The sequence below is a fragment of the Papilio polytes genome, unplaced genomic scaffold, assembly GCF_000836215.1.
Source record: "Papilio polytes unplaced genomic scaffold, Ppol_1.0 DF824225.1, whole genome shotgun sequence".
NCBI classification, from domain to species: domain Eukaryota; kingdom Metazoa; phylum Arthropoda; class Insecta; order Lepidoptera; family Papilionidae; genus Papilio; species Papilio polytes.
Genome location: NW_013524979.1, coordinates 829,618 through 840,888, shown reverse-complemented (window position 1 = coordinate 840,888; position 11,271 = coordinate 829,618). Strand labels below are relative to the sequence as shown.

At 33.4% G+C, this 11,271-nt stretch overlaps 2 protein-coding genes across 3 annotated transcripts in view; one reads left to right on the top strand and one right to left on the bottom strand.

Annotated features, from left to right (window-relative positions):
* The window catches only part of LOC106110565 (protein Wnt-4-like), a 69,664-nt gene that overhangs the window by 24,697 nt on the left and 33,696 nt on the right, over positions 1 to 11,271 (bottom strand). The window lies entirely within an intron of this gene.
* LOC106110566 (wnt inhibitory factor 1-like) lies at positions 2,785 to 6,032 on the top strand. The gene is made up of 6 exons (XM_013292434.1): positions 2,785 to 3,054; positions 3,465 to 3,493; positions 3,895 to 3,961; positions 4,421 to 4,626; positions 4,954 to 5,110; positions 5,783 to 6,032. The coding sequence occupies exons 1-6, from the start codon at positions 2,984 to 2,986 to the stop codon at positions 5,895 to 5,897; spliced, it is 645 nt and encodes a 214-aa protein (XP_013147888.1). The 5' UTR covers positions 2,785 to 2,983; the 3' UTR covers positions 5,898 to 6,032.

Below are 11,271 nucleotides of genomic sequence, written 5' to 3'. Positions count from 1 at the left end.
GTGACTTAGCTTAGATCGCTTCGGTGGTCGCTCCATGGAGTGACTTAGATCGGTAGTCCGTGCCACCATTAGGGTATTGGCGTTTTACATATCAAGAAACCTGCATACTCGCAAAGAATGCTTACACATATCACAGACAGATATAAATGCCGTGTGGTTTACTAAGGTAAAGTAACCTAATTCCTAACTTAGGAAGAACTCTGAGATCCTCAGTGATGGCGTGTTAAAAGTAATCATGATGTGTTTTATTTTAACATGGTTTCTAGTAGTTTATCCCTAACTAGCTGTTCCCATGCGACTTCATCCGCATAAGATTATAAAAAAATAATTTTTATACACATTTGTCAAGTTATCAATTGCAAATGTCAAAATGACATGACATGATGACAACCTTGCTTCCTTGATGTTGGCAGCAACTTATGGTCTCTTTCCTACATTAAGGTTTTTATCCAAAATATTTACCGCCTAAGTTTAATGGCGTTAAAATATTTAGCCTAAAGCGTGACGTAACTATAGGGCTTTTTATTAAAGAAATAATTATTGAAAAATATGCTGTAATTGCTGACATCTTAGGTAACAAAGAAGTGTGTGTTTACGCTTTATTATAATAGTATAGATTTAACTAACGTCATAAGATATTAGAAAACAGCTGTATTAAAATAAAAACGTATTGAAGTTAAATTTCCATCTAAGTTAATACTAGTAAATCTTGATTAAAATTGCACCCCATAACCTTTTCCAGCAAGACATTTAATAACAGCTTTCGACGTGAAATAACCTTTAGGTTAATTCAAAAGTTTAAACTCTAATCATATCTGACATAGTAATAATTCTAACCTATACTTACAAACTGGGATTTACTAATAAAAAATCATCAAACCTTTTCTTTGTACTGTCTTGTAAAAAGTACCTAATACATTGTGAAAAAAAATTATATTCGAATAACGTAATCGAAATACAATAATATATAATACTAGATGTTCGCGTGCGGCTTCATCCGCATGAAATTATAAATTTATTGTTTGCATTTGTCAAATTCTCAATTGCAAATGTCAATATACCAATTACCTTACTAAGGCAATCTTGCTTCCTTGATGTTGGCAGCAACTTATGGTCTCTTTCCCACATTGGGGTTTTTATCCAAAATATTTACCCCCTAATTTTAATAGCGTGAAAATATATAGCCTAAAGCGTGACGTCTGTGTAGGGCTTTATATTTAAAAAAAGAGTTTTTCAAAAACATGTTGTAATTGCTGAGGCATCAAAGAAGTGTGTGTTTACGCTTTATTACAATAGTATAGGATTATAATATGTAATGAAAAATTAAACTGCCACATTGTAAATGCAAAAGTAATATTATTTATTTGTTAAATATATGACCGACGAAATTTACCCGACGTTCTTACGGTGAAGGAAACATCGTGATGCAACCTGCACATATGAGCGAAAAAATTCAAAGATATGTGTGAAGTCAACCAACCCGCAGTGGGCTAGCGTGGTTGACTATGGTTACCCCTTATTAGGGTAGGCTCCGAGCCCCTCGGTGGGGACGTATAGTGAGCTGGTGATGATGATGATGATGAAATATATGACGTAATATCTTACCTTTCAATTGTTATTATTAAATTACTAAATTAGCAAACAATTTAACAAACGTTTGCAATTTCCATTTAACACTTAAAAATATTATTAACACAATCATAAAAGTCTTTTATAAAATATTTTGTAAATAAAAATAACTGGAGTCAGTTATGACGATTGTATTTTAACGCCTGGTCTTACCTATTGTGTGTCGTTTAGCGAGAACACGTAAAGCCGTGCTTACATTCATAAGCGACAGCGGGTACAATTTGTTTTAAATATTTCACACGTATCATCTTTTAGGTTCTCTTTGACATAATAGATAAATGTCAGTATAGTCAAAAACATTCAAATAATTAGATTTCTCGTCCTGTTTTCATCCCATAAATCTAATTCATTTTATCTATTACTTGACTTTTGCCGTTACGTCGTTTTCGTGGAATTATAAAAAAAACACTCAGCTTGTATTCTTTCAGACAATGCTCTATTCTTTGCCGAATTACGTCGAGATCCGTTGAACAATTTTAACACTATATATAAACATATCTATATTTAAATACATCAATCACTATGAAGTATGTTCAAATAACTCACTTATAGAACGGACAACCGAAATTTTTCCCCACAATAACAATATAAACCTTGTAAACAAGTTTTCCAGTATATTTTTAGGTGAAACATTTGGTAGTACCCATTACCGACATTGTTATTGTACAGTTTGAGATAAAACCTACAATTGCCTGACATTTGAACTAAAAAAAACGTCACTAAATTATATACATATACACAACAGATAAGAAAACATAATGATAGTTTTTTCTAGATTACTCATTCCTGTGATTTCGTTTGTACTTAGTGTTTTTGGAACACCATGAATATGTGTATAGGTCCTTCTCATAAAAAACTTAATGTTTAGTAAAGGTGTTTGAGTAACGTACTTTCATATTTACTAGGATTACATTTTTATTTAATTAATATCTTGCTTTAAAATGCAATAATAGATGGCGCTAATTTATGTCCAATTTCAGTCAATCAAATGTTTTTATTTTCTACTATACAACGTATTTTAAAAACATATTTTTAATAGAAATCATATAAAAATCATAAAAATATCCGATCACCTGTTTTATCATCTCGCTGTCCTTATCTCACTCTCGTAAGTTCGACGTCCTTTAACCTCTTTAATATATTTTAAAATACTTTTTTTATTTCTTATACTTTACACAGATAATGCAAGATTTATTAGTTGGAGACTCCTATATAATCATTGGGATTGTCGGATTGCAGGAATATCCAGAATTAATTAAGATAAAATTTAGTATTTATACTACAGCATTTTACGTCAACATTCAGATATAATTCCAACTCCAAAGTTAACGAACATAAAATTTAATTGCGAAAAATGTATCTACACGCGTTTCTATTACTGTGCGGGATATATCTTAGTTCTGCTGCCACCATTACTCAAGAAGGGTAAGATAGCAATTTTAAGTTTTCTCTTCCACACTTCTTAAGACTGTACTCTTTCTACCATCCCATTCCATCCTTTTTCGTTCATGTCACCTTTCATTGATTTCTTTCATATTTTCTAAGTCGTACCAAAAACTTCTAATTATTTGTAAAATGTTTCTTGCGGACGATATTGTAAGCAAGAATGTATCATTACTTGCCTCTTCATAATTATGGTAATCGATACCATGCCAAGAGCCAGTCCCATCAAATTGTAAATTGTCTGATAGCAATCGAACGTGTAAAATGTGCGATGCAAATATCGAAATTTGTTTTCTTATCTGACAGTGACGTCATTTTAAGCTATCTGAGCCTCTATCAGCCAGTGGTGGGTCAGGCCCTTAACCTTATTTTATATTTTTTTATCCTTTCAGGTCAAATGTATCGGAGACATTTTTCAAAGGTAAGTAATTATTTAGTAATCTATGTAATCACTTATTTAATTATTTTGTTACTATGTAATAATAAAAGGGCAAAATGATAGATGTAAGGTAAATGCATGATTACTGATTTTGTTATTGTTTTTTCAACACCAATTAACTGCGCAGCGAATATCTGTGTAAGAAAATACCACGTATTCGCGCAATCAAAAAATTGACAACAAAATGAACCATTCGATTCTTGTCGTCTTTTGGTGGCTTCAGTTTTGGAGCGCTGATGTATGTATCAGTATTTACAATTTAGCAGAAAATGCATTAAATAAAAAGCAAGACTGTTTCAAACTAAAGCTTTGAAGTTGAAGAAAAATCAAGAATTAAAAGTACACAGCAATAAATATATGAAAATGATTTTTATTGTTTTTAGAGTCGGGGGTGCGATGCCTCGTGATGCCGTCTCTACCGCTAAATTCCCGCAGAAAATGTAATAAAGAGTAAGTTGTGGATTGTAGTATTCCGGAATAAATCTTATACAACAAAGTATACACAAACATTCTTACTTGTCTTCTAAACTTACTCGTAATCAGTGTATGTATGGACTAGTTTCGTATCTGTCGTGTCCTTGAAGACGAATGTGAATTAAATTTCAGCAGTTTTTTGTACTATACGAGAGTTCAGCTGTTATTTAAAACAATACTTTTAGAACTTTTCCGCTATAAGCCCAGAGTAGACAAAGAATAGATTTGGTGCAATACTCCAAACTTACTTTCTCTTTTTATACATTATCTATACGCTACGCTACAACTACTGGATTTTCTCTAAGGTTCTATATCCAATAGTTAATGTAATAAAAAACATTGAACAAAGAGTAGAAGTTCTGCTACTGTTCTATCTCGATACTAGAAGTATTGATGTTTTTAGCCCCTCTGTGATATAATCTATGTTACTTCTAGGTCTTGTACGGTTACTTGCATGGATGGATACAAATTCCCTGATGGTCGTACAGTGGCAGCCACGCAATGCGTGGCAGGCGAGTGGCAACAGACTATACCAAACTGTATACCAGATTGCAATCTTCCCTGTCTTAATGGTGGCGTTTGCGGGTCGCCTAATACTTGCTTTTGCCCCACAGCGTACAAAGGACCTCAATGTCAATACTGTAAGTCGTCTCTACATATTGTTTCGATTTTTTAAGGAGTTACCAATTTTTGTGTGAATATTTTAAGTGATAATTTCGGTGATAATACCGATTTATTCGAACTTGGGTCCTTTTAAGTTGTTTGTCCATTGAGACAAAAATGATATCATAATCACGGCTACTAAGAGACGGGTTGACACCGGATAACCGACGTTCAATTGTTTATTTATCTCACGAAAGGTTAAATTAATTTTATTATTTCAAATCATAGTTTTTTTCTATCACTAAGGTGCTATATGCATCAGTTTTGTCATTGCATACTTCAAAATTAATATTTTCATATTCCAGCAAACTGTGATCATGCTTGTCTGAACGGTGGTACTTGCGTGGCGAAGAATTTCTGTCAATGTCTCAACAACTTCCACGGGAATTATTGCGAATTCAAAAATCAGTGCTACAGGACGCCTAATCTACCATTGAACGCTCGGAGGTTATGCAGTACACTGTGAGTAATTATTACTTGTGACAAATAAGTGATAATTGGTTTAAGAAAAACTCGATTGACCCATGAAACTCGCGGTAAAAATTGGTCACTTGACCTTTTAGTATTTCCTAAAGTGGTTAACGTCTTTTAGGCACTGGTGAGCTGGAGGGGAGGTGATTGTACCCTTAATATTATACAAATCTATTATCTTTGCTCTCTTTAGAAGAAGAGTCTTGTTTAGACTAGAAGTTTTATTAAATACCATACGAGAATGATATTTGGCTTTCGACCGCGACTCCGTCCGCGCGGAATTAAAAAAAAAACAACATTGAGTAGCCTATGTGTTCTTCCAGACTATCCTCTACATCTGAACCAAATTTCATCGAAATCCGTTCAGCCGTTAAGATTACAAACTCTAACAAACATCCATCCATGTAAACATTCGCATTTATAATATTAGTATGATTGCTTTAAACCATAACTCGATTCTCGTTGAAAAAAAAAACAGGTATCCAATGTATTTTTCCAGGCTATAATAATTATTTATGCCAAATTTTATCGAGATTAGTTCAGCAGTTAGGCTACAAACTCTAAAAACCATCCATCCATGCTGCTATTCTCATCAAAGATTGAGTTATTTTAGTTAGGATGCTACAAAATAACTGATTTTAAAATGTCTTTATCTACTTCCAGGTCCTGCGTCGTGACGTGTAACGAAGGTTACAAGTTCCCCGATGGCTCCACAAACACGGCAGCTTACTGTGTGGATAGCGAGTGGGAACCTGCCTCCTTGCCAGACTGCATGTAGAATTAATTATTTTTGATACATTTATTATATACTCATTGTTGCCCGTGATTTCGTCATCGTGGAATTTAAAAAAAAACAATTATGTAGCCTATGTTACTCACGGATAAATTATCTTTCTAACGGTGAAAGAATTTGTAAAATCGGCTCAGTAGTTTTTGAGTTATATCAATCCCTGTAAAAATACATATATTTCCACTTTATATTATTAGTATAGATTTTTTACATTTGGATTATCTTCTTTAACTCGGCAATGTTAACAAAGTTAAGTTATATTGTATTTATTTTGTAATTCTTTTAGCGAGAAATACCAAATTAAACAGGTTTAGAAAAAAATTGTAGTTTTTCTATTCTTCAAATTAATAAAACTGAATTTAAAAAGTTGCATTTGTAGTATTTGAAGAACAATTATGAAAGTTACAAACCAAATAAACATATCACTCAACAAACTCACTTATTTTCAGTTATTTAATCATATTGAGAATTACAGTAAAAAATATTCGTGATTTTTTTAAAAACGCTTCCGCCTTTTCTTATACACACACCCTTATCATTGGACCATATTGACCTCAACAAGTACGTTTCGAAATCGTATTGCGGGCCCTTACTTCACGATGTCATGTTAACTTCACTCGTTAATTAATTTGTTTGCCATACAATACTCTTTTTGACCTGCCCGTTAAAAATCTGAGAGTACTGTACAGATGAGAGCAGGACGTCGTAAGTGAAAGGTGGAAACTTCGGCAGACCTGCGCACAGGTTTAGTCTAACAATCTTATGGGTGTTTTATCACATTATCAAACGCCTACTAGTTTTCAGAGTTACCAGTATACGCAAAAAATTCCCAACTTCTGACATTCTCCCAAGTTGAAAACAAGGCAAATTTATGTTGCCTGTTTGTTGTACTATACTCGATCTTAATTGGAAAGCAAATTAATTATTTTACTATGAATTTATTTAGTCTGTACATTCCATTTTAAATTTGTAGCAACAGAAATTATAAAATGCTTTAAAATGAATCATGGTGTAAGTTCTGAGTAAATGTAAAATGGTTATCTAATATCAATTTTCAAGTAAAAATAAAAGATAAAACCTTAGTCAGCATAAAAACTTCCTGACTGCTAAATATTCCTTTAAAGTGCGACTTAACCTGATTGGTCGTTACAGCTAAATCAATTGTAAAACAAAAAATAATGACTCGATACCAAACGCTCGCAACTTACTTCGAGTCAAAACTTAGAAGATATAGCCTATGTTACTATAAATTGTCTTTCTAATGCTAAAATAATTTTTAAAATCGGCCTCCTCTTTATAATATTAAGATTTTCATACATCTTTATTTCTTATTTTTGTTGATAGTATATTTTACATGATTTGTTTTAAAAAATAAAATAAAACGTATTATAAAAAAATAAAACACCACCGGCTGCGGAATCCAATGACTCAAACAACAAGTGGTCAGGGCTGCAGAGAAAGGAACCTCCTTACTATGCGTGCGGTTTCTAAAATTTTGAATCGGGCCCTTAATTGCCTGTTAAGATTTATTTTTCGAACTGATCTAAACAGTGTAATCCATGACGTGAAAATGTCATTGTTTCTTTTTCAAATAATTTGATACATGATGGTGATGACAAATTTTGAATACGAAATCAAAACTGTACGAATTAAAAAACTAAGTATCAAAACGTATTAATCCATACAAGGTGGTCATCAAATCGGACCGACACAACGCGGACAAAAAGCGATACGAAACGCACCGACAAAGTGGCACATCATTGTCACACGTCACCACTATTGCCGACTTATAATGGTTTTGTGAACCTTTGAGATATTTATGGCTTATGGCATTGAAGTAATTTGCTTTCTTTGTCACATTAAAACGTCCCGTTCCGCAACTTAATTACGTTTCGAAGTAGTGGACGCGATTTTATTTATGGTTCATTAAATTACACAAAAATTGATATCATCAAAAATGTTAACAATGACTTCTGAAGAAATTAAAGGTACATTTTTACTGTTTATTTAATCGTATATAGCATCTTTTTTGAAGTGTCCAAGTGGGTATTTGCCTAGACAATTCCAACGCCTAACTAACGTGGAAACTTGCGTGGTTGACATAATTCCGAGGAATGACTCAGACCTGTCTTCACGCAATTTACTTCTATTAAAAATCTTTTTTTTTTGTGTATATGAGAAGAGGGAAAACGAGCGGCGGGAACACAGAGGTGGTCAACGACGCCCATGGACATCCGCAACACCAGAGGAACTACAGATGCGTTGCCGGCCTTTGAGGTTATTGTAGGCTCGCTTCCCTAAATCTAAACGACTCGAAACATTGTACAATGTACACGAATTTTAATACGTATTTAAATTTATAATGTAAACATTAAGGAAACTCGCAAGAGAATGCAGTAAAACGCACGAAAGGTTAGAAGAAAGCATATTTTATGGGACGATAAACTTTCAGGCCGCGTTTAGAAATTATGTGCGCATACGCTTTAGTTTGAAAGATTTGCCGGTAAATGTCAAAGTGTTTGCAATGAAAAGATCTTAGAAATTCAGTGCGAAATAAACGATTGAAAAGACTGGGTATTAAGGACAAAAAAAAACATTTAAAGGGAAAGTAAAAAATATACCTGCCTCAGGATGAAACTATTTCATAAAACCGTATAACAAAATCATGGAAATTGGCACTCTTGGGTACTGTTCAGTGCAAAATACAACCTCTTTGACTGACAAAAAGGTGCATACTGGCCACCGAGCTGCTTATTTGGTGATTAAAAAGTTGCAGTAAAAAAAAGAAAGAGATTCGTATAACAGGCGAGATGTGATCGATATAGTTTTCAGTTATTAATTGTAAACAAGCTTTCTCCCGCAACTCCGTTCGCGTGGAATTAAAAAAATGAGCAGCCTATATGTTCTTCCAGACTATCCTCTACATCTGTACCAAATTTCATCGAAATCCATTCAGCTGTTTAGGCTACAAACTCTAACAAACATCCATCCATCTAAACTTTCGCATTTATAATATACGTGAGACGCAAGAATTAAGATGTGTTGAAATAAAAGATGTTTTGTTTGAATAGAAGAGTTTTTGTTTTTTTTTGGCTGCCACATTGTCGGTAACAAGTTAAAACAGGTACAAATTGACATTATTACATTGTATCTGTTATGTTATTTAAAAAGTATAGTTTTTACACAATTAAATTAAATTGCACTTTATTCTACAAATTGAATAAAACTTCAATGTATTCGTTTAACAGAATTGAAATTTTTATTCTTACAAAGTATAGGTTAGGAATTGAAATAACCCATAAATACTAAGTATTCATTTCAAACTGTTGTAAACCCCGGTATGAACCAGGATAATAGAGTCACGGACTAGGCAAGACCCGTTTTGCACTCAATACTACATAAATACATACAGACTCAAAATGTACAAACAAATCTACCAAGAAGTGTAAGTGTAGTGTATTGTTCTTTGCTATTTGTTATAAGAAATAGCACGTATCATAGGTCATCTTCAACTAACCCTTGTCCCTATAGAACTTCGGCACAGTATGTGCTGCTCTTCCATACATTTCTATCAGAAATCACTCCCTTTGTAAGCATATCCTCTTTCACACAATCCATCCACACTTCAGTTCTTCGGTCTTCCTCTACCTTTGTAGCCACATTCAGTCTTAACAGTTTCTGGTTTATTTCCTCATCCTCTCGTCGCATAACATATCCATAACACACTAAACTTTTAATTCTCAATTTCTCGACCACTGACGCTACTTTCAAACTTCCTCTAATATACGCATTGCGCGCATAACAGGTCCTGTCATTTAAAAGTCAAAGCACTCCTAGTATTAGAGATTCGCAGAACTCAGCATCCCTGACACCTGGCTATGGGGTCACAGCCCCCGTAATATCTGCGACGAGGTCGTAGCACGATGATGGTAATGCACAATTTCACGGCCCACCCTTAAGCTTTGGCCCAATGCATAAGCAACAAGATGTTTAATTTTATTCAACCCACGAAAAAAATCACACCATAGTTAAATAAATAAAACCAATAAAAAGCAAACCGAAAATATGATTAAACTCTCTAAATTTTAATGTTGTATTTTAACATCTTAAATTGGTATAGAAACTAACTGCAGATTTGGCATTCAGTCTTTTTTTTTTCATTTTTTCTAATATGCCTAAAAACTTTTTGTAACAATAATTCTTGCTTAAGTCAATCGCAATATTTGCACAGGCCGTGGCAATAAAATAACACGCGAAGCTTATAACTTAGACCACACAACAACGTATGCACAGTCACGACCCACCCGCTACCTCTAGCTAGAGTGTGTTTTAAATAGCCCCAACGAAACTATGTTGTGTCGGGTTCCGATATGGACTGCGTTTTATCAACATACAAAAATAATCTTTCATTAAATACAAAAATAAAATTATGGTATTCCAAAAAAGCCGATGTAAGCAATGACGTTGTAGAAACACTTTTTTGCTACAGGCGTGTGTGGCCAAGTTAATGATTTTTAAAAAACAATCCCAACCTCAGTTCGAAATCAGATGGGATTTTTCTGGCTAAAATGCAAATGAAAATAAGAAAAAAATAATTTACATCTGTCATAAACAGGGTAAAATTATCAACGTAATATATTTAGGTATATGTGACTAGCTGTTCGCGTGCGGATTCATCCGCGCGTAACTATGAACACTTTATTTTATGGTTTACATTTGTCAAATTATCAATGGCAAATGTCAAAATGACATAACATGACATGACATACCTTAGCAATCTTTCTTGATGTTGGCAGCAACTTATGGTCTCTTTCCCACATTAGGGTTTTTATCCAAAATATTTACCCACTAAATTTAATGGCGTGAAAATATATAGCCTAAAGCATGACGTAAGTGTAGGGATTTTTATTAATTTTTTTTTTTAAATATACTGTAATTGCTGACATCTTAGGCAACAAAGTGTGTGTTTACCCTTTATTATAATAGTATAGATACTTCTTGTATATAAATCTGCATTAAAGAAATAACAACATTCATAGCAAATGATAATCTATAAAATTAATTGAAAATAAGCGTCAATTGTTACACTCTCATACTTCTCAGGGATTTAAGATAAACTTTTCAGGTAAGAAGTACAATTGCCATTATGCCATATAAAATAAGAGTTAATATCGCTTGAAGTACTTGAGTGTTGCTTTATTGCTAACAAATATAACCTCATTGAAGCGAAAGCTTGCAGTCAATGTGCACCTTGCGTTAGTGTTGTCGAGTGACGTATGAATGCAGCGGTTCTCAAATTCTGGGTTGTAGAGTAGATACTTACATTATTCTAATTATTAAATAACTAGCTTTGGTCCTTGAC

Excerpts from the sequence above, each read along its gene's own strand:
- LOC106110566 (XM_013292434.1), top strand. The coding sequence starts at position 2,984 with ATGTATCTACACGCGTTTCTATTACTGTGCGGGATATATCTTAGTTCT. Across the intron at positions 3,962-4,420 it reads CGCAGAAAATGTAATAAAGA|GTCTTGTACGGTTACTTGCA; the intron begins GTAAGTTGTGGA and ends TGTTACTTCTAG. Across the intron at positions 4,627-4,953 it reads AGGACCTCAATGTCAATACT|CAAACTGTGATCATGCTTGT; the intron begins GTAAGTCGTCTC and ends TTCATATTCCAG.